We start from the raw sequence: 27,484 nt of genomic DNA, 5'->3' as shown, positions 1-27,484 counted from the left end.
TCAAAACATAAAACAAAAGCTAACACGTGTAATTGATGCATTTAGAGAAATATAGAGACAAGGATATCCTAAATTAAAAGAAGAAGAAGCAACTGTATCACCAAAGAAGAGAGAGCAAAATCATGAATAACTAATAAACCGCAAACAAGCGACGGTCGATGATATCAGTGGCCAGCAAAGAACGAGCGGCTAGTGTGTGAAACTAAAAGAGATAAACTAAGGTTTGCAAAATTGAAAATATAAAAAGAGATATCCATTCAATAAATGGATATCATGGGAAATATATATAATTTCTTACTTTATTTTTTAACATAAATGAATTAAATATCTAATATCCATATTCATCCAGTATCCAGTTGATTATTTTATAAACATCCATATCCATATTCAAAAGATTTTGAATATATAGTATCAGATCCAATTAAACTAAATAAATACATATCTAACTTGAATTGCCACCCCTCTTCAACTACATGCTTAAAGGTTTTGGATGGATGGATGGAAAAGTTATGTGCCAGAACAAGCTTTGATTAGTTTCTTTAATTGACAAGTCAATAGTTGGCACCAATCATTGCCGCTCAGGAAGTGAAACCCTACTAAAAGCACAAAGTACAAAAATGATGAGAGCGTCCATTCATCGCATGAAAGAAAATCCTCTAATAAATTTTACTCAAAATTTAGGAACAACAAATATACACTATGAATTTTCGTCTATAACCATGTTGCTCATGGTTGTGCTAATTTTGCAAGTATAGCCATGTCTAATATCTTAACATCAAGACTGACATCTACTTTTACAATTCCATCAGTACCATCCACACCAATTAATTTGCCTGTTGCACCGCGATGTGGACCACCCATTATCTTGATCTTGTCGGTTTTCCTTGGCGGCACTATCTCTATTTCATTTGGAAGCGCCGTTATTGTATCACCATTCCCACTTGAACCAAGGACCACCCTACATGACCCATCCTGCACCGCGGAGTGCCAGTGTTAACTACATATTATTATTATTATTACATCATCATCATCATTTACATAAACTGAAATGTGCGCTGGATGAATATGCAAAACTAAGAAAAGCCATCAATTTCCATCTCATGAAGTACCACTCCGGACTGTCGCCATTACTACAGTACAAAATTCACGTACAATACCAAAATAAAACCAAACAAGCAACAAGAATGCGTACCGGAAGCACTTCTCGGATGACTCCAACAACCGATTCCTCTCCGGACCTACGTACCAAGATGTCCGGCATGAACCATGGTCCTTCATTGTCCGCTCCTGCAATTGAACGTAAGCTTTAAATCCTGGGAACAGCTAATTAAAAGGGAAGGAAGAATATTCAAGCCTTCAAAAACACTTCTAACATTAACAATTTTTTCATAGGTAACGTGAGACTAGATTTGGAAACCAACATCCAAATGGGCAAATTATGGCTTTGTTGAGTAGATTATAGCTACTCAAAATAGGGTTCCTAAGTTGGCTTTTCTATAAACTAACGCAATCTGAAGCAGAGCTCAAGTACTTATGCTGTCAAATTTTTCAATAAATGGAACCACTTTTCTCTATTATGCATCAGAGCACAACTTCACATGCAGAATGTTTTGCATGACAAGCTCACATATGCAACACATACATCACATCAGAGAATAGAAACAATCAAAATACTGAAAAAGAATTCCAAGAAAAAAGGTTCATAGCAACAAAATCTAAACGTATCAATCATGAGGGAGTAAAAAAAAAAAAAAATGTATACTAGCAAAGATGGGAAACTTTTGACCACACCTATAACAGGAGACATAGCATCTAGACCACCAGTTCCAGGTGTCATGGGCTGCCCCCCAGGAGTGCCAGGAAGATAGGATGCTGAGTTTGGCGTCATTGGCTGCCCACCTGGAGTTGATGGCAGATAAGGGCTTGGAGCATTGACTGCAACAACAACTCAAGTTTGGTTACACGAGGGGGAGAGGGGGGGAAAAAGGAAGGAGAAATGAAATGAATGGTTCAATGATTAATGTCAAAACAAACAAATTACCATAAGTCGAACTGCTATCTCTTGGTGTTCCAGCATCACTATAATTGCCACCCGGTGTACTAGCCCAACCTGAACCAGGAGTAGGTGCTTCATATGCACGTGAAGGAGGACTTCCTGGCTGGAAGAAACAACAATGATTTTTACTTCTCAACCCAAAAAAAAAGAGGGAAGATGGAACATTTTTCACCATTGATGGTGTCAAATTAAAAATCTTCCCACCTGATATTGTGGACTGGTTCCCCAGGAGCCAGGGTTTCCATCTTCCCAATTATCCCTATATTGTTGTCGTCAAAATTCAAAGATCATTTAATCAAAAAACATACAAAACAAAATCTTCTCATTAGCATTCAGAACTCACAAGACCATTGAATACAAGAAGTTCCCAGGTGTGAAACATATTTAAGAAATATGAATGCTTTTTATTACAGTTTAGTTTCACATGAAGTCTTCCTCATAAATTAGAAAACTAAATCTGAAAAGACGGATCTCTTCAACTCCAAATGCATATCTAGGTGGTTTTCACCATTGTAGACACCATGGGGTATGGTGATAATTTGAAGATGTCGTGCTGACAAAATGCAGCACCAATACGATACCAAGACAACTTAAATACATCTCTGAAATTTGGAAAGTAATTCAGAAATAGAATGTTGTTTTCAACATTTAAAATTGTAAACCATGGGCATTACTAAAACAGAACCTTAGCTTGCATCAACTAGATATGTAAAAGCTAGGATGTGGAAAACATAAAAAAAATGGGGTCTATCTCCTCAACAGCATACTACTGCTTTGATCTACTAAAATTTAACAGAGCAATCAATCAAAGCATTCTCATTATATGGAAACCAGAAAAATAGAAGACAAGACAGAATGGTCAGATCCAGTGCAAAACCTAGGTGGACTCATTGGTGTATAAGGATTCCATGCTCGATCACGCATAGGTGTCCTCATGCCATCATGAATGGGTGTTGCTGCAGGAAAGAAGATTTAATTACAAGAAAGGTATAAACTGGAAGGAAGTAGTATTAGATATTTTTCCAAAGGTTGCCTCTAAAGAGAACCAGCAGATCATCAAACATGAAGTACATACCCCCAGCATCTCTCATTGGAGTCATATAAGGATGCAGTGGAGTTCGAGAAGGATGCATAGGAGTTTCACTTCCCATACCATAACGAGGTGTATCACTGCAAAACATAATCACGTGTACAGTAAGTTTTAACATTAAAAAATGATAAAACAATATAAAAAATAATTCTATGTACCGGTACGGTGTTGAAACAACCACATTGTCAGAGATCATACTTCGATCAACTGCATATGGAACAATTTCAATTGTTCATACAGAGAACCAGTAAAAAAAAAAATTAAGATACAAATGCTTCCCAAATAAACAGAAACTTGCCTGTAACAACCTTCATTTGTGACTCCAGCTCAACACGAACTGATTGCCCCTTAACATCTACCACCCGCCCGCGGTAGCCCTTGTAAGGACCTAGGCGAACTTTCACCGTAGTCCCAACCAAAGCATCATGTCCTCCTCTTCCACCTCTATTCCTTCCTCCGGCTGAAATAGAATCCAATTCAATTAAAAAAATCATTAAACATGCTGAGAATATTAACAACCAGCAATGACAAATTTCTGTAAACAACCAGGGCAATGATTCAGTGGCAAGCAATTACCTGGAGGACCACCTCTAGAATATCTTCCTGGGGATTGGGGAATACGAGGTGGTGTTCTTAAACTATTAAATCTTGAGTAGGCATCACCCTAAGCAATTTTAGAAACACAAGTGAGCTCTAAGGGGCTAACAAGACACTAGCAAAACCTAAAGATGCTCCCCAATATAAAACATCAATGTACAGTATAAACAAAAAGACTTACATTTCTGTCCCCATTGGCACGTGATCCTCCCACAACAACACAAGAACTAGATTTAGCACAAATAAAGCCAGCATGCTCAAGATGATGTCGATCATGGATGAATAAAATTCCTCTATATATGTGTTCCACAGGACCTTGTTTACCCTAACAACACAAAAAAAGAAATTGAATAAGCCAGCACTCATCTTAACTAATAATCCAAATCAAAATTTGAAAGGGGAATCGTACTTTGCATGGGCCCTCAACAATCCTCACAACATCTTTCACTGCAACAGTATTCTTATTTCTATCTTGCACATTAGACTTCTTCTCGAGCTTGCATTTTATTTCTCTCAACTTAACAAGAGCAACCTCAGGTCTATCAGGAACTCCCTTCAGAACCTGAAAACATGTAACATGCTTAGAATGTTTAAACGTATATTCACAATTTGGCCCTTGAGGTAAGGAAACTTACCTGAAAAGCTTCACTTTCCACACGTATTATCACCCCAAAGCTATTGTTACTGCACCAAATAATCAAAACATGTAAGACAGAGAATGGCATACTGAATAGCAATTACTTGATCCTTGAAGAAACAGAAACATACTCCAGCAGAACAAGATCACGAAGCTCATAGTCCCCAATTTTGGTTATACCAGTAGTAACCTCAGAGCTCTCCACAACGTCATCGGCAAACACACGAATCTGAAGAGAACAGACGTCTTTATTATCTCTTCAATGTTTTTCCAATCAAAACATATCATGAAGTCCAGTACTATGTTGCAAAGACAATGCCCCTCAACCCACAAATAGAAAAAAGGGAAAACAAGTATTTGGCTTACATCTTCCTTGGTTGTGTCAGATAGAATGATGAGAACATGTTGCTCAACCTTTAGAACCATGCCAGTTGCACCTGCCTGTGTTCCCGAGACAACTTTCACATGATTCCCTGGTTCAAAATATTTGCACAGCTCTTTTGAATTTACGGCAAGGGTTTTCTACAAATCAATCATTCAAAGGCAATGTCATTCCGGTGACCAGAATAATTAGTATCCGATACATGCTGGACAATTATTTTCAAAGAAAAAATACATTTCTTAAAATTCATAAATTCTTACAGGAAGCCCTTTCATTTCTGGTCTGATATGAACATTCTCTTCATCAACCTTCTCAACCCAACCTTTCAAATTTTTTAGATCTCCCTTGATAACAATAACTGCATCACCCTTCATGAAATGCCCTTTCTTTCTGTTCGCAAATAATGTTGAAAGACTAGCAATATCACTTTCTCCATTCTCCCCAGGAGTCCGGAACTTTTCGAGTTCATCAAAAGTTGGTTGTATGTTCTGAGCACTAATTGATTTCATCGAAACTGTTTTGTACAAGAAACCATCTTTGAACAACATACCACCAATATTCTCAAAGTAATCACCAGTCATTGGATCTCGTCTACGCTCTACACGTATATGCAACTCCCTGGACCAAAAAAAAAACCATAGGCAAAAAATTATGCTACACATACATTTCAGAATAAATATTCTGAGACAGAAGGACACAATCAATTATACCTAGCTTCATCAACATTCATAAAACGTGGAGGCGGCACAAATGGCTTTTTCTTCGCAACTTCTCTACCTTCCTGTGCACCAAAACGAGATTTCCTCATGATTAACAACATATACCAGCTACTAACAAAACAAAAGACCAAATGATACCAAATAAAAGGAAAATCCAACCTACGAAGCACACTCTCCTATATCACAGGAGATATTTCACATTGACAAGTTTAACAGTAGAAAACCTCTTCATAACTAATATAACTCCTGACACAACTTTAAAAATTATATCCATCACACGCGAGTTAAAAAACATAAAATAGGCAGCAAAAATCATACCAGTTTATTAGCAAGAGCCTGTAAATCTATCCTGGGGATTAATTTCACAGTAACCCTCTGCCGCACATTATCCACATCAACTACCTAAAAGCACAAAACTTTATGTCAGATCAATAAAAATTGAGCAAGAGCATCACATGGGATACAAAACTCACAAATCGTACCTTAGCAAGGTCTCCCTTATAATTACCAATCTTCATTCTGACCCATGTATCCCTAGAAAGATCAATTGCTTTGCTTTCAACAGCAAGAACATCAGTCATTTCTCTTATTGGAACAAGCATTACTTTCTGTGAATATATATTTCGCAGACCCTTGCACGCCTGAAAAAGAAGCAAAACAACAATAGATCAATCTTTGAAATCATCATTTATGCATCTACACATCAATAATCGTACAACTTGATCAAAACTTATCATGTACCTCCTTCACATGGGCTTCTTTGTCTGCTTCAATATAGATGTAGTTTTTAAGATGATCAAGAGCAATAGCAGACCTGATCTGCAATTCAGATCCTTTATCTATGCACTTTTGCATTAGACAGACGGCTGCCTCTCGTTCACGGCCAATCTAACATTCCTTAACACAGTTAAACAATATAACAAGCCTAGATAATAATAAAAATAATACTAAGAAAAAGAAGAAAATTTTGGGGTGGACAGATAAACAAGCAAAGTAGATAACTAACAAAAAGGAGGAGCATAAAATAAAATAACATACCGCACACTTAACCATCCAGAGCTTTGGATCTCTAACAGATGGCAAAAGAGCTTGCTGCTCCACATCTGTGGTTTCCTCATCATATTCTGTGTGACTTGACCTTGCATATCTTGCCTGAATCCTTCTCTCAAGAGCTTCAACATCTTCTTGCTCATCCTCCCGAGGAAGAAGTGGGCGGCGATGGATCCCTCTACCACCATCTTCATCAGGTAACTCAGCTCCACCATCTACTATGAAGTCTGCATGTTGAACAATATGTAAATCAGCACAACAGAGAGGGCAGGAAGAAGAAAATGAAATCCAAGAATCACTAGAAACAGTCAAACTTCAGTGTGTGCACGCAAACAGGTATAGTTTACATAATTAATGTCTTCCGAAAGAGATAAAATAAAAGTGCATGAATAACTGAAAAGGTTGATCTTCTCTCAATTCACTATAATTTTAATTAGCTGACATAATACTTTCTTCACAGAAATAACGTGGCAAATGCTGAAAAGGGAAACCATAGAAACAGGAATTCACCAGTTGCTGGGACACTTTTTCCCGTAAATGAAAGCATATACACATCAAGAAAACACACCCAAAATGGAAAATGGACCCTCATTGAAAATACTCTTTCGAGGACCAAATTAGCCTCTACACAGCTAAACGATCTAAGGATCCAGATTCAAGACTACAAAGATGATATTGTCTTCCAAAACCAAAATATGGCTGCTGCAACAGCTTGTTTTTGTTTTGGTTAAGAAATGTTACTGCAACACACACTCGAACCAAAAAGACTAAGTTACACAGTTTACCCTATCCATCATCTCAATCAAGGAAGAATCAAAGTTTCATATAAACTACACAGCCTACTACTTAATCAAGAATATACATATCAAATTAGTATCCTCGTTGACTCAATGCTGACATTTATCACTACATGCTATGGCTTCAATATATCTATTGTAAAATAATTTCTTGCACTCATTCCAAAAGATATGACTCAAATAAGAACCCACAAGCTCAATTGCAAAAGCCTAGACCTCACAAAACAGATTTCCAATACTTCCCACCCCCAATGATATCTAACAGACTAAAGATTGTGAATTTTATTAACACCAGAAAGTCTCGTATCACTCAGCCAAAGAGGTTCAATTTCAAGAATCAGTCAGTTATTTCTACATATCATCCTCTGACAAATAAAAGGTCCATTTCAGCAGCTCTATCCTCTTCACAAGCAATAAAAAAAGATCATCTTATTTGTAAATTACACGACCAAATTCTTTTGTACCACTACTTCATGAATTCTAATCTCTCACTAATAGTTACATTGTAAACTAAATGCACTTCTATCAAAGAGAAACATAAAAACATCACCACATCCACCCCCCATGCACCCTATATCTGCAACATCCAATCCATGGAGACCAATTGTCACTTAAAAGTACCCAATGAAGCATAACAGCAGTGCTAATCAATTACATAAGATTTCAACACGTTCTCTAGGCATTGTGGACAGAATTCAGTGTGAAGCTAAATAGATTTTATTTCTACTTTGTAATGAAGTTCATTCTATTCTCATAATGTTGCCATAAACTAAAGCATAAAAAAAGAAAAAAGAATATATGAGTAAAAATCTAAATTTCTAGCTTATCAAATTACCAATTTCTATTGCCAAACCCTAAAATAACCCAATCACAACAAATATCTAAAATTAACCGAATCAATTGTTCAGAAGCATACCGTCTTCTCCTTCTTCCTCATCCTCTTCCTCATCACTATCGACTTGCGCCTCCAGATCGAAAAACTCCGAACCGGACCTCCTCTTAGCCTTAGGCTTCCTGGCAGCGCCGCCACCACCTCCATAATCCTCATCATCGTCATAATCCTCCTCCTCCTCTTCGTCATCCTCCTCTGCCACGTCATCTATGAACTGCGATCTCCTCCGCTTCCTGCTGGAGCGATCGTCTTCTTCCTCTTCTTCTTCGTCAATTTCATCGTCCATGACTTGCTCGTCGTACTCGTCTTCCTCCGCGTCCATCTCGTCGTCGTCGTCATCCCGTCGACGAGGCATATTTGAACTCTTATCAAATCTGAATCTCACTGTATCACTATTGAGTAGTTTATTACAATTAACTGACAGGAATTCAGAAAAGAGAAAATGAAACCCTAGGACGGGATTTTAACGTCGCGTTAGGAAGATGAGACTAATTTAAGACTACTTGTGCAGTCTTCCCAACGGAACCGAACAATGATAAGACCAAAACGACTTCATTTTGGATTCTTTAGATATAAACAAATTAAAAACCGACTTCGTTTAATATTATAATAATATCTATTAATCTACTATTAAATATATACAAAGATAGATTACGATCAACATTTTTTAAAAAATTATTATTGATATTCGATAATTAAAAAAAATACATTTAGCTGATTAAAATATAATTATGTGTAAATAATTTTAGAAGTGATACATCATACATTAAAGTGGCTCAAACTTTGAGCTATTAATAAAAAAATTTAATCTTATACATTCATTGTGAAATTATTTATTATACTTTTAAAAAAAATTATCATTTGTTCATTTATTTATTTTTTCTGATGGTAACATTAGATGATGCCATAAGACCATCAGAGTAAATATTAAAATATAAATGAGTGTTTCCTTCAAAGGGGAAAAAGAAAAAAAAAAATTGTGTTAGCTAATGATTTTCGAAGATATAAATGATTTTGAAAAATCATTGTAATACGGGTTCTAAAAGTAAAGACCGGGGGGCTGAAGAAAGGGTGGCTTATTGGGCTTGTTGTATTGAGTGCTTAGGCTCAATGTCCTCGGCCTGCTTTGGGGTTTTACAAATAATGTGCTTGTCAGAACTCTGAAATTTAAAATTGTATTTGTTGTTATTATTTATTAAAAATTAACTAAGTTTTGATATTAACAATTAGAAAAATTCTACAGATAATTCAACATTACATAAACATTAGCGTTAAGGATGTACCGGAGGAAAGAAAGAGAACATATACTTTTTGAGTCTTCAAGAAAATAAGTCATGTGCTTGCAAATAAATTAACCACCGACTTTTGAGGGAGTCCTATTTTATTATATTATTGTAATTTTATGAATCTTAGTGGTATTGGTTAGAGCTGGCAAAACGGGTCATCGGGTCGTGTTCGTGTCGTGTCAAATTTAGGTCGATCCAAACCCGACCCATTTAATAATCGTGTCAAAATATTGAGACCCAAACCCGACACGGAAAAATAATCGGGTTACCCAATAACCTGTTTAATATCTATATATTGAACAAAAGTTACATTAAATATTTACACACTATCATACATACGTATGTACATAAATACATACATACATACATACATACATAATTTATCGATATTATAAAATATATGTATCTACCAATATATTACACATGTACACTATTGAGGTTTTAATTATATATATATATAATATTATATATCAATATTATAAAATATACATGTCTATCAATTTTTACACATTTACACTATTGAAACTTTAAATGTATGTAAAATTTTATAAATAAAATATTGTGTTTATATTCACCCTTTTAAAGAATAAAAAAAAGAAAATCATCTCTAATAATTGAGTTTTAATTATAAGAATATGTAAATTATTTTAAAATAGAAAATATAATCGGGTCATTGATCGGGTAAATGGGTTAAGAATTTTAACCCAAACCCGACACGGAAAAAAATCGTGTTGACCCGAACCCGACCCATTTAATAATCGTGTTAAATTTAACGACTCATACCCATTTATTTATGTCGTGTTCGTGTCGGGTAATCGGGTCGTGTCAAATTTTGCCAGCCCTAGTATTGGTAATTATATTATTCCAAGGTAATTAAAAAAATAATATTTTTACCAACAAGCGCGTAGATTAGTTGACATAAGATTGTTCTAACTTAACTAAAGTCTTCAGTTTGAAACTTGAAAATGCAGCTGCTTTAAATTATTGTTCAGAGATTTTTGCTGCTCTAGTAGTCCTACCCGACTCGAATATGGATTAGTCGTTGTGTTAAATACTTGTTGGGAGAATTTTACCACCCTAGTGATCCTACGCGACTCGAATTTGAATTAGTCGAGAAGATGATCCCTTGTACCAAAAAAAAAAAAAAGAATAATACTTTTTATCGAAAAAAAATTAGGAAGTGATTAACTGATGGGAGTGCAAGACGACAAAAGAAGTTGCAACCCTCAACTTAGTAGAAACTAAATTCATTAATTGATAGGAGTGCAACAATATCCCATCAGTTGTCTTCGCCAGCTGGTAATGAAGCTGTTTAATTCAAAAGCTTCCACTAATATTGAGTAAGAGCTCAGTAATAGTACCAAAAAATAAGAAAAAACAGTAGATAATCTTACTCATGTGAAATGTGGATCTAATATTCTAAGAGAGCAGAAAGAGCCTGAAAGTGAGTAAGATAAGGGTCTTGAAAACTGTCTTTATGTATATTCAAGCGATCCGTGCAAGTGAAAGTCATTATTTCACACTATGTAGTTGGGCTAAATTCTCTCCCAGACAAAATTTACCAGCTTCCTACAACCTAACCAATAATAAAGTTGTACTAAACATTTGAATGAGCAGTGTGAATTCTCTGGAGAAAGATGCCCAACTGCCTTAATTCTGCAGAGAGCAAAGTAGGCGTTACTTTGAAACTTTGGCCAGCCAGCTTGCTAGCTATAACTCCTACTGCTATAGTTAGTATGTGCCAAAGCTGAAGCGAAAAAAGTTGCTGGAGATGACGATTTCTTCAAGACTTTTCCAATCTCAACCAGTCGGTGTAAACCAGAAAGGAAGATAATATATAGCTGCATTTAAAATAAAATAAAACTAGCTTTCTTAGTTTTTGGGTACTAATTAGTCAAAAAAATTCTCCAAGTTAAAGAATATTGCTATATCGGGGTTTGAATTTAACTAGAGAAAGTCTGACATTATGATCTCGTTTTGCTTTATTCGGTTACTTTGATTGCATAATTGATCACCTAATCATGAACTTTAAAAATAAATGAGCTAAATTTTCATTCTTACCCTGGAAAAAAATTTGCAAACGATGTGATGATAATCCCAATATTAAAAAACAAAATTTAAGACAAACAAAAACTAATGATGGAAGTGAACAGAAAATATGCAGTTTTCGGACACATTGCACATGCACAACTGCAGTACTATATAAAGAGGCCATCGGTTCATCGATGAATCATATAATCTGAAATCTTTAGATACAATTTATAGATCAGAATTTATATCTCATTATCTTGTTTATGTCACTTATTTCATCTTTTCAAAATGCTCAATTTTAAAAGTCCAAAGGCCTTAGTTTTTGCTCTCATTATTATCTATAACCTTCTTGCTGCCAGAACTGTTTCATCACAAGGGCAACTCCAAGTTGGCTTCTACTCAAAAACATGCCCAAATGCCGAATCCATTGTCAGTTCTGTCACTCAGAAAACCTTTGAGCGTGACCCAGGAAGTGCCGCAGTTTTGCTAAGGCTTCAGTTCCATGACTGCTATGTCGAGGTTTTTTTTTTTTTTTTCTCTGTGGCACGTGCACAAACACACACACACAATTCCGAAGGATTTTTGCTGATATATTGCTTGTTCAGGGCTGTGACGCATCAATACTGATTGATAACGGTGAAGAAGGAGAAAGAAAAGCGTCGGGAAACTTAGGAGTTGGTGGTTTTGAGATCATAGCAGAAGCCAAAGCAAAATTGGAAGGTATTTGCCCTGGAGTTGTTTCTTGCGCGGATATTGTGGCTTTGGCTGCCAGAGATGCTGTGGCTTTGGTAAAATTTATTATACCGGGAGATTTCACTTATTTGCTTTTGTATTATTATTTTTATTAAAAAAAAAATTCTGCGTTGGTATCTTTGACAGGTTAAAGGGCCATTTTACGAAGTACCAACCGGCCGTAGGGATGGAAAGGTTTCAAGCAAATCCCTGGCTGATAATTTACCCGAAGTTGATGACTCAATTCAGCTTCTTAAATCTAAATTCAGGCAGAAGGGTCTTTCTGATAGAGATCTTGTCCTTCTTAGTGGCGGTATACCGATACACAATCTTTAAGAATCTTTTTGTTGGTTTAGATTGTCTACACACATTTAGAAGTCTATATAATTATGTTATAATTAAAGCTACTAAGTTGGTGTTTTATTTTCAGGTGGGCATACGATTGGACTCACTGCTTGCTTCTTCATGCAAGTCCGTCTCTACAATTTCACCCCTGGAGGTGGTTCGGATCCAGCGATAAATCCTGAATTCCTGAAGCAACTCAAATCCAAGTGCCCATTTCAGGGCGACCCTAATACCAGAATACCTCTGGATCCGGTGACTGATTTCATATTCGATGATCAGATTTTTTTGAACATCAAAAATGGATTTGCTGTGATAGCGTCTGATGCTAGGCTTTATGATGATGAGAACACCAAGCAGATACTTGAATCCTATGTTAGTAGCGCTGTCGGGAATTCTTCTAGCTCTGGGCCATTGCCATCTTTCAAGGCTGATTTTGCCAAAGCAATGGTGAAGATGGGCAATCTTGGCGTCAAAACTGGCTCAGAGGGGGAGATTAGACGAGTCTGCGCTGCTGTTAATTGAAGCATTTAGTGGGTTTAATATATAGCTTTAGTGTCACAGAAATTAATAATATATGTTACATATATCACATACGTATAGCTGAATTAGGAATAAATGAATTTTATTGCTATAGCTCTTTGCTTGTGTTTGTCTAAGTTAACTCAAGTTATTAATGAAAAATCCAATATATAGTTTCACAATCAGTTTATTGGGATATAATTAAATTTCAATTCATTTCTTAATTTTTGTATTAAAACAGATTAAATTCCTCACCACAATTCAATTCATTCAATTAGAACTTGAACCATATGATTTTATCGCGTCATTTAGGATATGATATCTAATACCTACGACTAGTTCTAATTGCATACAAGAAAAGTCGTATGTCATCAAACATTTTCACATGATAATCCTAATACATTATATGTTTTTTAATGCACATAATATTTGCAATAATTTGGTATTATAAAGTTGAAATATCGAGATTTGAAGTACATTTTTCCTAATAATTAAACTGCTTAACAATGCCAAGCTCTGCCTAATTCCTCATAGATTATCTTCTTGGACTCCAGATTCTACAATAAGTCAACTGAAATAAAACTTTGTTGCTGAGGATATAGACCCATGAAGATAATCCACACAACTTCATTGGCCATACATTCTCATTTCCCGCACAACTTCATAGATACAATAAGTCAACTGAAATAATGCTAATGGTTGTGTTGAATGTCATGTTATCATGAAATAGAATTGCCATTTGAGAATATCCTTGACTACACACAAGTAACAATCAATGGTCAGCACTTTATTTACTTATTATTGATTCACATGTTACACTCTTAATCCTCAACATTTCGTGTTGCTTAACTTTGATTTTTCACGGCTCAGATGAATGAAAATAGAGAGCCAATGATAGCTGACGGCAGGCGTGACCTTGTTCAGCATTCAGCAATACATGGAGTTTTTCTGGGACTGGCTGCAGAATCAAACTATTAATTTGGATGATTCTTTGGAGCTCTCTTGTATCACTCATTTGCTAATTTTTCGGATATATCCTTCATATTTTGATCATCATAGATAATCTTCAGATAAAATTTGTAAGCCTTTTTCCCATTAAAAATTGTTGGCTTTTTTGAAGTAAGTAGATTCTATCTGCATAATCAAGCAACTTGAAAGTTATAGCACTAAACTGTTTAGTAAATACTAACTACTGTAATTTAAAAATTATGTTGATATAATTTTTTACTTGTGTAATAAAAATTTATTATATTTTTAATAATTTAAAAATTATTATTCAAAATTTATATTTATTATATATTATTAATTTTTATTTTATAGTTATAATTTTTTTCACATCAATTGTAATTTAAAAAATATAACACCTCAATTTCAAACTTTACAATAATAAAATTTCTTCACAAGTTGTTCTAAACATTTAATGATGCCTTCCTTCTCCTGCAGGTAACAGCGGTTTCAGCGTTGCATAATCAAATGCCCCAATTTCAAAGGTAATCTGGTCTTTCTAAATTGGTACAGGGACTTATTTAATATAAATCTAAAAATTAGGGACCTATAAGTAATTACTGCAAATTTGGATACGGTCGCCATTTTCGCAACGCTGATTTCTTGCGGACTCAGTGCCTGGCTCAGACGCTCAGTTCACCTTTCAATTCATACCGAAACATCAAACAGTGAAACCACGTAACTTTACTAACTGAACGTCCTAAAGCTTGTTACTACTACACAGAGAAATGGGAAGCTCACACAACAACAAATCTCGAATCTTCACTCCCTGCACCCGCACGCACCAGATCGGCGCCCTCCTACTAGTCACCACAACTTTCTTCCTCACCAGGCTCTTCGATCAATCATTTTCTCCCTGCCACTCCTCCCCCGTCAATCAGGACGGCATATCTCATCGAAACCACGTTCACATATCCGACGGCGGCAGATCAATCTCGTGGCCTGAGAGAGGTTACGGGTCCCACCTCTCCCTCAAGATCTACGTCTACGACGAGAACGAGCTGGACGGTCTAAAATTGTTGTTGTACGGCAGAGACGGAGCCATTTCAGCTGATTCTTGCGTGAAAGGCCAGTGGGGCACTCAGGTATTTAAATTTTGTCCCAAAATTTGATCATTTTATTTATTATACTCTTAAATCCCGTACTCATTATACTAACAGTTTGCAATTCCATTACGTACTTTTGAATATGTGAATTGCAGGTTAAAATACACAGGCTGCTTCTGCAATCGAGATTTCGAACCAAAAAGAAAGAGGAAGCGGATTTATTCTTTGTGCCGGCGTATGCAAAATGTGTTAGGATGATGGGAGGTCTTAATGACAAAGAGATTAACCAAACCTATGTCAAGGTATAAATATTTATCTATTTATTATAAATGTGTTTTTTTTCCTCCTCCTCCTCCTCCCTCTCTCTCTCTCTGCTCTTCTTACTGATATGTTGTTTCCAGGTCTTAAGACAAATGCCGTATTTTAGGCGATCTGGAGGCCGCGATCACATTTTTGTCTTCCCAAGGTTTAGTCACGTGCTTCTTATGCCAAAAAGTTAGTAGTGGCAGAGTAAAATTTTGTTTCAAGTTTGCCTTATATTGATGCAAATGTGTGTGTGCCTTTTTACATTTGCAGTGGTGCAGGAGCTCACTTGTTTAAATCTTGGGCAACATTCATAAATCGGTCGATAATTCTTACTCCTGAGGTATTATCCTTCCCAACACCCTTTAATGAGCTCTTATTTTTCTATTGCGTGTTTAAAAATGTGACCAGTATCAGTTTACTTTAGAACCTAAGATGTTGCTACTATCTGGATCTCGGCGCCATTGCTAATCCACTATTGATTGTCATAGGTTTTGAGGCGTTAGTGATAAGAATATGGGAATGTAAAATCAACAAAAGAAGTTTTAGATCTGTTGATTTCCTGTTTGTTAGAAAAGCTATGGATTTGTCATGTGAAACTAATCTAGTGTATTATTTGACTGAAGAATGTTGTCTGTTGGTGCAGGGGGATCGAACTGATAAGAGAGACACAAGTGCCTTTAATACTTGGAAAGATATCATCATTCCTGGCAACGTTGATGATGGGATGACTAAACGTGGGCTTACCTTGGTCCAGCCTTTGCCTCTATCAAAACGTAAGTACTTGGCAAACTATTTAGGTCGTGCACAAGGGAAGGTTGGGCGTCTTCAATTGATTGAGCTTGCAAATCAATATCCAGATCAGGTATGTTGTTTTATGTGTCTTAGAAATTATCTGGATAAAGGTATCTTATACATCAAACTTTATGTTATGATTTAAGTTTTAGCATAATATATAGTTCAGTTGAGACATTTAAATGCATCTGTACATGGGATTTTACATGAGCACTTGGAAGCAGAACTTGCTTGGTTTTCTGTCATATATATAATGGTGACTTTCTAAAGTAGATATGTTGAGTTGCTGACATTAGTTTGGTTTTACAGCACAGAACATCTTCAGTAGCACAGAAACAATATAACGTATTTGTCTTTGACTTTGATTCCTTATATCGCCTACACTCAGAATCATTTGCATATTATGTAGTTAATTGAATTCGTTCTATTGTTTGATATGGTGATCGACATGGCGTGACGTAAATTTTTATGAGAATTCATGTATATCTTTGTTAGGCTTCAGCAACACAGCCTTTTCTGTAATCTTTTTTTAATTTTCTTTTGGCTTTTTTCTATTAAATGTAGGTGGCTTCAGAAGGATTATTTTATGCCATATTGCTATTGGTAGTTAATTGAAGGATTATTTTATGCCATATTATGTAGTTAATTGAATTCGTTCTATTGTTTGATATGGTGATCAACATGGCATGACGTAAATTTTTATGAGAATTCATGTATATCTTTGTGAGGCTTCGGCAACACAGCCTTTTCTGTAATCTTTTTTTAATTTTCTTTTGGCTTTTTTCTATTAAATGTAGGTGGCTTCAGAAGGATTATTTTATGCCATATTGCTATTGGTAGTTAATTGAAGGATTATTTTATGCCATATTATGTAGTTAATTGAATTCGTTCTATTGTTTGATATGGTGATCAACATGGCATGACGTAAATTTTTATGAGAATTCATGTATATCTTTGTGAGGCTTCGGCAACACAGCCTTTTCTGTAATCTTTTTTTAATTTTCTTTTGGCTTTTTTCTATTAAATGTAGGTGGCTTCCGAAGGATTATTTTATGCCATATTGCTATTGGAATCTTATGGTTGATTAGCATGCAAACATTGTAACCTTGTATCTTTAGACCAGCTATTGGAACTTCAATCTGATAACATTTACTTTCCATGTTTTTCTTAATTGGTATCGAAAGTATGCATATTGATTTTATAAACAGTTGGAATCTCCAGATTTGAAGTTTAAAGGCCCTGAAAAATTGGGAAAGATTGAATATTTTCAACACCTGCGCAATGCCAAGTTCTGTCTTGCACCTCGAGGAGAATCATCATGGACACTTAGGTTTTATGAGTCCTTTTTTGTGGTACTGGCCTCTCTCCTCTCTCTCTTGCCCCTTCCCCGCTCTGTCAAATAAATTTTGGCGTCATTGAATGATTGCATAAGGTAAAACATTTCTTGCTGAACAGGAGTGCGTCCCTGTTATCTTATCAGATGAAGCAGAATTTCCTTTTCAGAATGTCATTGACTACACCCAGATATCAATAAAATGGCCATCATCTCGAATAGGTCGCCAACTTTTGGATTACCTAGCTACAATACCAGGTTAGATCAGCAACCTCTATTTATTTCCTTCCCTCATTAGGTGTATCTGTAGGCATCGCACAACTAAACTTTTGGTCTGTGTTTCAGATGAACATATCGAGCAGATGATAGCCCATGGTAGGCAAATAAGGTGCTTATGGGCTTATGCTCCAGAAACAGAGCCTTGTTCTGCGATGCAAGGAATAATGTGGGAACTTCAGAGGAAAGTGCGGCAATTCCACCTGTCAGCTGAGACATTCTGGCTGCACAATGGATCTATTGTGAATAGAGACCTTGTTGAATTCAACAACTGGAAACTTCCTGTGCGGTTGCCTTGACTATGATTAGGATCTCTCACATTTGGCCATATCGTTTCTGTGCACATTACTTCAGTTGGTAAAAGTTTCTGGTTCCTGTAGGCGGTAGTACTACTAATTCTTTATAGTCATAGAGTATTTCTCTAGGTGGACCAGGTATTTTTGTTTTCTTATATCGAGTCTTGTATAGACAGCTTCAAATTGATTGTATACTTCTGTAAAAGAAATGTTTAATGATATTATAGCATTCACATGCATTGTGGCCAGTCTCATCTCTTGTTGGCGCACATGCTTACTGCTTCGTTACAAAGTTCAATAGTTCAGTATATATCTGCCCGGACCTTACATCTATCTGATTGTTGATTACATTGTTTATGATCAAGCCCATTCTAATTGGGTCTGCTGGGTTACATCGACCGCGTTTGAACTTGTTGATCTAGGTTAACTTTTTCAATTATATATATATATATATATATATATCTATATTGGGGTTTTTGACATTTATTATGAGTTGGGTTTTAACTAAATATGTCATTTTGAAAAATTTCGACATTGAAGAGAGAGTAATGATATAACTATAAATTCTTGTATAAATGTGTCATTAATTTATTGATTAAATAAAAATATAAAATAATAAAAATAAATTATATGAGTTAAGAGATATTTAATTCAATTAATTTTATTATATCACATCAATTTGTACTTATCGTTACTCCTGAAGAAATACTTATCATTACTCCTGAAGAAATAGTGTAATCTTAATTCAATTGACGAATAGAAATGGAGATTTATTTGACTTTATGAAGAACTATATCGACTGGGGCACATAATAAAAATCACCCAACTGGTAAAATACCAATATACCACGTGTCAGGATCTAAACAATTATTTTCTATCAGAAAGAATCTGCAACGACAACTGCAGTGACTCCACGTCCACAAAAACAAGAGCCCAAAACAAAAAAAGGGGCATTTAACGCCTTCAATTCTCTCTAGAATATTTTCTTTGATACACCAAGCCACTAGTTTTCTCTCGAATTCGCGCTTAAAAAAGCGCTGGTATTAAAGGGTTTAAGGACTAAGGGAAAATGGGAACAACTTTGTTCAGTAGCTGCAGCTTTCTTGCTCAAATATCTTCGGTAGAAAATGGGATTTCAAGGGTTAAAGCTGTTGCATGTTCAACGGGGAGTGACTCTGTTGATGGGGTTATGAAGAGAAGATCAGTTTTAGTATCAGGGGCTTCTTTAATATCCTCTGCAGTTTTGGGGTTTCCAGCAGATGGATTGGCTGTTGTGAAGCAAGGCCTTCTAGCTGGGAGGGTACCTGGTTTGTCTGAACCTGATGAACAAGGTTAGTTTTTGTTGTTACATCCATTCTATTTCTCTGTTTTTTTGTTTTATACTTAAGATATTATCATGCAACAGCAAAAGTTTTCATTTCTTTTCTTATTTGGGTATGTCTTAGATTGACAAACTGATGTATCATGATTTAAACATGCATTCCCATGAACTTTAAAAAAAAAAAAAGATCCAGATTGTTGAATGATATTCGTACCGAAAGTTGATTGTGTGCAGCTTGTTCATTGCATGGTTAGCGGCGCCTTTCATACCTCTTTTCAGTTTAGGATATAAGAAGTAATTTATGTTCATAATTATATAAGTAAATTGTAAAGATAACACAGTCCTTGTATACGGCTGGAATTGGATGTAAAAGTTTGTCTATTGATACTAAAACCAAGCAGAAACTGAATCTCAAAACAGCTTGCATCCTGGATTCCTTTGCTTTCCTATTTGTATGTTTATGGCACCTTAATAGATAAATATTCACTCAGACAGGTTGGAGGACTTATCGAAGACCAGATGATAAATCTGGAGGGCATGGTGTTGGATGGAGTCCAATCATTCCATATCTCTTTTCAGTTCCTCAAGAATGGGATGAGGTGCCAAGCTCCGTACTTGACTCATAGTCTTAGCTCTATACTTGTATTTTTATACTCCTGTTTCATCATCACAAGTGTTTTCTTTATGTAAATGTTTGCAGAAGTCTCTGTTTCCTTTTCTTCTTTCTCTTTCACATAATTGATTTTGTTTATTTCCCGGATTCTCTTTTTTCTACATCATAGGTTCCAGTATCAATCGCGGATCTGGGTGGCACAGAGATTGACTTGAGATTTGCAAGCCCAAAGAAAGGACGGTTATTTGTTATTGTTGCTCCCGTTCTCAGATTTGCAGATGGTAAGCTCTAGCTTCATTTGCTAAGATTTCTATTCTATTAGTTTTCTGCTATCAGATTTTGCAGAGAGTTTGAATAGATTCGGTTCCCACACAATTCAACTAGAACTTAAATTACACCGAGCTCTACAGTTACATTTTTCAACATCTTACATTTTTCTGGCGCTTCTGTTTATGATTATAGATCTTGGTGATGACGCTACAATTGAAAAGATTGGACCTCCAGAAAAAGTGATTAATGCATTTGGACCAGAAGTCATAGGGGAAAATGTTGAGGGGAAGGTTTTGAGCATGAATGTAGAAGAGCACTCTGGACGGACATACTACCGATACGAGTTGGAGCCACCTCATGTACTGATAACAGCAACTGCGGCTGGAAATCGTCTTTACTTGTTCAGTGTAACTGGAAATGGTATGGTATTTTACCCTACTTTCTGTAATATCATAAATGCAGAATTATAACACTGTTGGAGAAACTGGACTTGCTGCAATGATTTTGTAGGTCTTCAATGGAAGAGGCACTACACGGATTTGAAGAAGATAGCAGACTCTTTTCGTGTTGTCTAGTTGGAACTCTGATTTCAGAGTGCTTAAATAGAGTATGTATATCTTATATACTGTGATTCTTGATTACTAGGAAAAGAAGGATTCAAATGAAGGTTATATAATTTTGTTCACAATATTCATTTTGGGAAAAAGGAAAAATCTATAAGTACAACAGAGTGTGTATCTACAGTACAGTTGATTAATAGTTAGATTACATAGGTATGAAAATCTTCCATTTTAGGCAGCTTCAGGCTTGCATTTTTAACACTCAATTGAACCGATAGTCTGTCATTGAACATTTCTCCAGTGTACCCATCAAAATTCATGGAAGTGATGACATAATAGGCTTAAAATTGAAACAGCTAAATAGCTACAAAGTTCACCCGCTGGCTTTTGCCTTCAGATTGGTTTTTACGCTACTCAATACCTTTAATCTTGTCCAGTAACAGTAGTAATGTGCTGCACAACATTGTTAAGCATAACTAAACTGCGACCCGGAATCTTTTGAAGCCCTTTCTTTGCCATGACCAGCCTCATTGATTCAGCCCTCTCCCATCTATCAGAACCAGCATAAATGTTTGACAGCAGTACATAATGTGAATCATCACCGGAGTCCGAGGTAGAATTTGATGCGCTCAGCTCTTCCATAATCTGTTCTACCATATCTGTGTCTGCATGAATCCGACAAGCTCCAAGCAGTGCCCCCCAAACTGCATCATTTGGCTTCATTGGCATTGTTTTGATCAAATTGTAAGCATCTTTTAATCGTCCTGCACGTCCCAGGAGATCAACTAAGCACCCATAATGCTGGATGCCTGGTGCCAAGCCATAATTCTCCATCTTGGAGAAAATTTCCAAGCCTTCATCAACGAAACCCCCATGTGCACAAGCTGAAAGAACAGACAAAAATGTGATCTTATCAGGCATCTCATTTGTGATCTCCATTCTACTGAAAAACTCAAGGGCCTCTTTGCAGTGTCCATGAGTGGCAAAACCTGAGATCAGAGAGTTCCAACAGACAACGTTCCTGTGCACCATTTCTTCAAAAATGGATCTTGCATTGGCTAAATCCCCACACTTCGCATACATATCAACCAAAGCATTCAAAACAAACTGATTAAGCTTTATCATCTTCTTATCAATCATACTGTGAATTTCTTTACCGGTATCCAACCACCCCAAATGAGCACATGCTGATAAAATACTTGCAAAAGTGACTTCATCCGGCTCAATCCTCTCACCTTGCATTTTCCAAAAAACTTCCAATGCCTCCTCAAAGAACCCGTTTTGTGCTAACCCAGAAATCAATGAATTCCAATTCACCAAATTCCTGACTGGAATCCGATTAAACATGGCCTGAGCTTCCTTTACATCGCCTCTATTGAAATAACCCGAAATCATGGATGACCACACGTAGCAATTCCTTTGTGGCATCACCTCAAAAAGTTCTCTGGCAGCCTCCATCTCCCCACTACTCGCATACCCATCAATCATAACAGTCCAAGTGACCACGTTCTTCAACTCTACCGGTACCTTGTCAAACAAGATTCTAGCTTTAACCGTATCCCCACTCCTTGCAAGCCCATCAATCATCTCTATCCAAGTTACTTCTGTTCTTTCCAACATCTGAGCAAATAACCCAAATGCAGAATCTGTATTCCCATGTTTCAAATACCCACCGATCATAGCATTCCACGTAACCACATTTCTGTCAGGCATTTCATCAAACACATTACGGGAAGCTAATATATCGCCGCATTTTGCGTACATGTTAACCAATGAAGTTCCAATCATGACTTCAGTATCTGCACCAGACTTGACAGCCTCGGCGTGCAAAGCTTTGCCGTCGCTAATGCTTGACAGAGACGTACAAGCCTTGAAAATTAAAGGGACCAGGCCTAAAATGTATTGTCCTTTACGGCGAATTTGGTTGTAAATAACAAGAGCGTCTTTTGGTGCATTTTGAGTGAGGTGTTTTCTGATGATGTAGGACCAAGTTGGTTGATTTGCAGTCTTGCTTTGTTGTAATCGTACATTCAATTCTGAGTGTTGTTTCAGATAGTTTTTGTGATGAGGGATTTTTGTAATATGCGATTGGATGTCGGGCAAATGTGTCATTCTGATTTCTCATGTTACTGAAATTTTGCCGCATTAAAATAGATATCATCAAGTCATCTGCCTGCGCGGTGTTGTGTTGTTTTTTCCATTGCCAGTGGTTCAGTCTTGGACTCACTTCTACTTCAGAAAATTAGGAATTGACAAAAATAGCCTAAAGTTATTTTTCTAATTCGAGTATTACCCTTACTCCCCACGATAAAGCCCGTCAACTATCTATTTAATCTATAGCTAGCTTTACGGAACAGAGGACTTTGACATTGTACTCATCTTTCATCGGTAAGTTTCGTCATTCTCTCTTTCATTTTTTTATTATATTATTGATGCCCAATTGTTATACATACATACATACATACATATATAAAATCTTAGAAAGAAAATGTTTGATATATTGGGTCTTTTTTCAAATGATTAATATATTCAACGAGCGAGCAAAGTTAAGATCTTCCACAGACTAATAATCTAATAACTCTACAAGAAATTTTTCTTTTAAAAATTTCAATCTCATGATTTATTAATTTAGTAGTGCTAAACAAACAAATGAACGAAAGAAGGACGACATAAATGGCAGCGGGTGCTACCATTTTTATAGATCCTACTTTTGTTCCTTTTTTTATTTAAAAAATTAAAATAATGAAAAGAAAATACTAAATAATGAAAAGAAAACATTAAAACATCATTATCTCCCAAACCCGACGAAATCAAACCAAGTGAACTCATATTTGCATTTATATTTATAGAAGAAAAATGAAATAAAACCAGTGGCCATTATCCTGAAGATCTAAATTTGGTGCCAAAGACAACGCCAACAATACTAATGAAATTGTAGCCAGATAGTTGGTAACTTTCTCTTTCCCATTACGAAGTGAGTGTTGGAGAACGAGTGAATCAAGTTTGATATCACAAGGTATTTGTGGGCCCCACAAAAAAGAAAAAGGAGCGCGTGAAACGGTAGCATTGACTGCCGTTTCTGTCGTCCTTCATTCATTCCTTTGTTTGTTTACCATTTTCCTTATTAATTCCACTTGAGCAATGTAAAAGATTCCCTTCATTGACATAATCTCTCTGTTCTTAGCAATCTTTGTTTTTTTAGAAAAACAACTAATTTAAATATCAGTTTTAACATTAAATTTCCAGGATATTATACTTTTGTATGTGTTGTAGGTACTCATTTGATAATAGGATAGATTTATGTAACAAAAAGAATGTGTTGAAAAGGCTTGAAACATGTTGAACCAGCCCAGCATACATACTTTGTTCAAGATGTTCTTGCTGTAGGAGAAGGACTAAGGAACGAGCTCTGCTTGATACTTAAACAGAATGTATGGTCAGGAGGAGAATATGGACATCAGCGCTGAAGGTTCTACTTGTTTTGGCTCCTCCTAGACGAGAGAAAGCAAGAAAAAAGAAAAAATACAATTCGGGCGAGAGATGAAGCTGCAGCTAAATTGTATACACAATTGGGTCGCATCTGTGATGCCATAGAGAAAAGGTCAATTATATTGGCCAGAAACGATGACTGTAGTTATAGCATTGCAAAAGTTATGGATATGTTGCGTAGCATGCCTGGAATCGGGACAGGAAGTGAGCTTTTCTGGGTAGCCACTAAACTTTTTCTCGAAAAAGAAAATAGGGAGATGTTTGTTGCACTTAAGGATCACGACCTTCAAATTAAATGGTTAGAGATGATGAAGTAGTTTCTTAATATCAAAAGTACTATTTTAATTTTATTTTTGTGTTGATTTTCCCGTGATGGGATGTTGAAAATGCAAAATGACTATTTTTGGAAACGAAGCATATCAATTTGGTTTTTGATTTAGTGTGTTGGTTGGTTCCGATTCATTTGGCCTTTTGATAGTGAATGTTATTATCAGCAGAAAAGCTGCATACCTATGGATGGTATCACACTCGTAATAGAATTGTTCTTATAACATATGACTGATAGAAAATATTCAATATAAAAATCAGTTTTGCTTGTCAATTATTCAAGTGTAAAGATGCCTCTTCCCTGCTGGCTATTGAATCAAAAGAAAAATTGTTTCCGAGTGTTCAAATTCAAAGGGCAGTGAAATATTACGCCACAGATATTTTATGTTCCGGGCTAGATTGTAAATTGGGCCGTATTTGAATTGATGGACTTGGCTTTCACCTGTTACTTGAAAGCTCCTCCTTCTTGTATTTGTTTGCCTGAACAATTGGTACAAGCTTTGAATTAGAAAATTTGTAAATTTGGGAGTATACAAATTGTTTGCGTGAAAGACAAAACGTTTTATGCAATTATGCAAAAAACTGATGCAGGACTTGTGTTTTGTCTTGACCACAATCTTCAAGTCCAAGTAAATGACTTAACAAAATTTGGACAAAAGCTGGAGCTTCTCCTTCTTTCAGGCGCCGTAAATTTCAGAATCAATCAATCAATCACATTCCAGGAATATTTTGAGTGAATGGTGGGTTTTTAATAAGATATTGAAAAGCACAGACCAAAAAATATATGGAGCACTCAAGAATGAGATAGACGAAAATGGCCTATGAAACCAAGATATGGCTACCTATATAATAGTTTATGTGATTCCTGTTTCGCTTGCTTGTATTTATTTCTCATTTGTTTTGTGTTCGATTTAAGCAATCTAGTAAGTTAAAAGGCAGTCAATTGATACGATCATATATAGCAATTCTTTGATGCATTCACCAGCATATTTTATAATACAACTTTAAGACATGCTGATACTTGAGATGTCATATTGCGTTAACAAAATAATAATAATTTGTTTCGTCTTATTATTGACAATAATTGTTTTGATACGTAAAATATGTGTTTGCAAAAAATTCTCAAGTGCATTAGTCTGTACTATTTAAAATATGAATTTAAAGATTCTAATGCATAAAATGTTACGTTGCATTAACAAAATTTTAAAAAAAAATTGCCTTGTACTACTATTTATAAGAATTTGAAGTTATGCATTAACTAAGTATACAATTTTTTTTAAAAAAAGTAATTTAATTTTCGTTATGCGTGGTCATCATCAGAGAAAGATTATTGGGATTGATATACAGTAGAAGACTCCAAAATCTTTTGAAAAGTGAATCAATTACTTGTTTTGGTAAGATGGGCGGCAATCTAATAAGGCAGCTTTGGTCCCATAAATTAAAATAAAAATTATAAGCCATGCCTGGCATGTGTTATGACAAAATACGCCAACTTGCTTTCGGTGAATGATCAAAATAGAAGCAGTGTAGAACAAACGAGAAGAAGCAAAAGTTTTTGCCAGTAAAGTTTGGCAAATTTGTCTCACACTTATCAGTCTTATGGGCGATGTATACCTGCCAGCTGATAAACTCATAAAAGGGCTCAGTTCTTTGTATGATCTAGAAGTCCGGCAAAACTATATATTATTAATTCTTCTCTCTTTTGCTTCTTCATTTACGTGGGTATTAGGATTTGGTTACATGTATTGAATCGAACAGTATACAGATCGATAAACATCAACAACTGTCTAAATCATGCATGTTGAAACCAATATTGGATTCATCCAAAAATGATGAGACCTCAAGGAAAAGGGTTTTTATAATAGGCAAATCCGGCCGGCTCAGCCGTGGATGCTTTTTTTTTCCCCCTCTTCCACTAAATTAAAAAATTAAAGTGGGGAAACCAGATAGGAGATAGCTATTTGACGAATCTTGATACTGGAGGAACGCATTCCAAATTAATCAAAATAAGTTCCTTAAATATTTTAGATCAATCAGAGAGAACAAAAGAAAAAACAAGAATCGCTTGTACTTTTTGAGTTGGGTCATCTGTATCGAATGTTCTAATGGAATTAAGGCTGGAAAGGGGGGGAAGAAAGAAGATCACATAATTATTGAAATCTTTATGTTGGTTAAAGCATAACATATATACCTTCTCTAATTAGGATGTTTAATCCTTCGAGAGTTCAATAAATTCACAATTCTATTGATCTTTTCTGACGATAATAAATTATTCTCTCCGGAAAATAATAATGCAAAACTGGACAGATCTCTGTTATCCAGAATAACGTAGACTTTCCACCCACTGAACTTTCGAATTGATAAGATTATAATTGGTCCACTATTAATTTGATCGGTTCTTGGCTTTATGAAAGGATGCTTCTCCTTAACAATTTGATTATGTTCAACGACTAATGTTACAAAAACCTGCCGTGCATAAATAGTTTAGCATATATATATATTTTTTTGAAGAAAGGTAAATTTTATAAATCAACCAAGACAATTAATCAACCAGGGAGGTGGAACATGCCTCCATTCTCCCAGACCTGACAAAGACCCCTCACCCTAGCAACAATATGGGCAGCGGTATTCGCAGATGGACGAACAAAAAAGAAAACAAACTCTCCTAAAGATTGAGCTAAAGCTCTATAATTAGCAATTATAGTACCAAAACCATT

General features: G+C 35.8%; 5 protein-coding genes across 8 annotated transcripts; 3 read left to right on the top strand and 2 right to left on the bottom strand.

The window, feature by feature from the left end:
* Positions 1-633: 633 nt before the first annotated feature.
* On the bottom strand, positions 634-8,766 carry LOC102615782 (putative transcription elongation factor SPT5 homolog 1). 3 transcript variants are annotated; one of them, XM_006472851.4, is made up of 22 exons: positions 8,245-8,766; positions 6,520-6,758; positions 6,223-6,369; positions 5,964-6,122; positions 5,800-5,883; positions 5,473-5,543; positions 5,023-5,380; positions 4,747-4,902; positions 4,512-4,609; positions 4,379-4,427; positions 4,153-4,305; positions 3,925-4,068; positions 3,723-3,810; positions 3,445-3,606; positions 3,305-3,353; positions 3,132-3,226; positions 2,934-3,012; positions 2,261-2,315; positions 2,042-2,159; positions 1,792-1,935; positions 1,193-1,287; positions 634-972 (listed from the first exon to the last, which is right to left on the bottom strand). In XM_006472851.4, exons 1-22 carry the CDS (start codon positions 8,573-8,575, stop codon positions 727-729), a joined length of 3,120 nt encoding a protein of 1,039 aa, XP_006472914.2. In that variant the 5' UTR covers positions 8,576-8,766; the 3' UTR covers positions 634-726. The 3 variants fall into 3 exon arrangements, with proteins under 3 accessions (XP_006472914.2, XP_006472915.2, XP_052297524.1); XM_052441564.1 differs by having other exon boundaries at positions 810-997; XM_006472852.4 differs by lacking the exon at positions 8,245-8,766 and having other exon boundaries at positions 6,223-6,378; positions 6,520-6,667.
* Positions 8,767-11,746: 2,980 nt separating this feature from the next.
* Positions 11,747-13,318, top strand: LOC102615479 (peroxidase 13). The gene is made up of 4 exons (XM_006472850.3): positions 11,747-12,056; positions 12,143-12,325; positions 12,417-12,582; positions 12,700-13,318. Exons 1-4 carry the CDS (start codon positions 11,826-11,828, stop codon positions 13,134-13,136), a joined length of 1,017 nt encoding a protein of 338 aa, XP_006472913.2. The 5' UTR covers positions 11,747-11,825; the 3' UTR covers positions 13,137-13,318.
* A 1,362-nt stretch (positions 13,319-14,680) lies between these two features.
* Positions 14,681-18,435, top strand: LOC102615122 (probable glucuronosyltransferase GUT1). Its single transcript, XM_052442161.1, has 8 exons — positions 14,681-15,223; positions 15,340-15,486; positions 15,586-15,650; positions 15,761-15,830; positions 16,134-16,352; positions 17,491-17,634; positions 17,738-17,873; positions 17,961-18,435. The coding sequence occupies exons 1-8, from the start codon at positions 14,867-14,869 to the stop codon at positions 18,188-18,190; spliced, it is 1,368 nt and encodes a 455-aa protein (XP_052298121.1). The 5' UTR covers positions 14,681-14,866; the 3' UTR covers positions 18,191-18,435.
* A 675-nt stretch (positions 18,436-19,110) lies between these two features.
* Positions 19,111-21,079, top strand: LOC102614526 (psbP domain-containing protein 4, chloroplastic). Of its 2 annotated transcripts, none has more exons than XM_006472847.4 (5): positions 19,111-19,518; positions 20,004-20,107; positions 20,291-20,402; positions 20,584-20,811; positions 20,902-21,079. In XM_006472847.4, exons 1-5 carry the CDS (start codon positions 19,257-19,259, stop codon positions 20,964-20,966), a joined length of 771 nt encoding a protein of 256 aa, XP_006472910.2. In that variant the 5' UTR covers positions 19,111-19,256; the 3' UTR covers positions 20,967-21,079. The 2 variants fall into 2 exon arrangements, with proteins under 2 accessions (XP_006472910.2, XP_015384228.2); XM_015528742.3 differs by having other exon boundaries at positions 19,370-19,518; positions 20,000-20,107.
* Positions 21,080-21,276: 197 nt separating this feature from the next.
* LOC102614814 (pentatricopeptide repeat-containing protein At3g21470) lies at positions 21,277-23,271 on the bottom strand. Its single transcript, XM_006472848.4, has one exon. It carries the CDS (start codon positions 23,061-23,063, stop codon positions 21,375-21,377), a length of 1,689 nt encoding a protein of 562 aa, XP_006472911.2. The 5' UTR covers positions 23,064-23,271; the 3' UTR covers positions 21,277-21,374.
* Between the last annotated feature and the right edge of the window lie 4,213 nt (positions 23,272-27,484).

The sequence above is a fragment of the Citrus sinensis genome, chromosome 5 (genome assembly GCF_022201045.2).
Source record: "Citrus sinensis cultivar Valencia sweet orange chromosome 5, DVS_A1.0, whole genome shotgun sequence".
Taxonomy (NCBI): domain Eukaryota; kingdom Viridiplantae; phylum Streptophyta; class Magnoliopsida; order Sapindales; family Rutaceae; genus Citrus; species Citrus sinensis.
The sequence above is the reverse complement of the archived record's forward strand: the minus strand, read 5'-3'. Positions and strand labels throughout refer to the sequence as shown.

Excerpts from the sequence above, each read along its gene's own strand:
- LOC102615782 (XM_006472851.4), bottom strand. The coding sequence starts at position 8,575 with ATGCCTCGTCGACGGGATGACGACGACGACGAGATGGACGCGGAGGAA. Across the intron at positions 5,884-5,963 it reads ATAAGGGAGACCTTGCTAAG|GTAGTTGATGTGGATAATGT; the intron begins GTACGATTTGTG and ends TTGTGCTTTTAG. Across the intron at positions 973-1,192 it reads TCATCCGAGAAGTGCTTCCG|GATGGGTCATGTAGGGTGGT; the intron begins GTACGCATTCTT and ends TCCGCGGTGCAG.
- LOC102614526 (XM_006472847.4), top strand. The coding sequence starts at position 19,257 with ATGGGAACAACTTTGTTCAGTAGCTGCAGCTTTCTTGCTCAAATATCT. Across the intron at positions 19,519-20,003 it reads GTCTGAACCTGATGAACAAG|GTTGGAGGACTTATCGAAGA; the intron begins GTTAGTTTTTGT and ends TCACTCAGACAG. Across the intron at positions 20,108-20,290 it reads TTCCTCAAGAATGGGATGAG|GTTCCAGTATCAATCGCGGA; the intron begins GTGCCAAGCTCC and ends TCTACATCATAG.
- LOC102614814 (XM_006472848.4), bottom strand. The coding sequence starts at position 23,063 with ATGACACATTTGCCCGACATCCAATCGCATATTACAAAAATCCCTCAT.
- LOC102615479 (XM_006472850.3), top strand. The coding sequence starts at position 11,826 with ATGCTCAATTTTAAAAGTCCAAAGGCCTTAGTTTTTGCTCTCATTATT. Across the intron at positions 12,326-12,416 it reads CCAGAGATGCTGTGGCTTTG|GTTAAAGGGCCATTTTACGA; the intron begins GTAAAATTTATT and ends TATCTTTGACAG. Across the intron at positions 12,583-12,699 it reads TCTTGTCCTTCTTAGTGGCG|GTGGGCATACGATTGGACTC; the intron begins GTATACCGATAC and ends TTTTATTTTCAG.
- LOC102615122 (XM_052442161.1), top strand. The coding sequence starts at position 14,867 with ATGGGAAGCTCACACAACAACAAATCTCGAATCTTCACTCCCTGCACC. Across the intron at positions 15,487-15,585 it reads TTAACCAAACCTATGTCAAG|GTCTTAAGACAAATGCCGTA; the intron begins GTATAAATATTT and ends TGTTGTTTCCAG. Across the intron at positions 16,353-17,490 it reads CAAATCAATATCCAGATCAG|TTGGAATCTCCAGATTTGAA; the intron begins GTATGTTGTTTT and ends TTTTATAAACAG.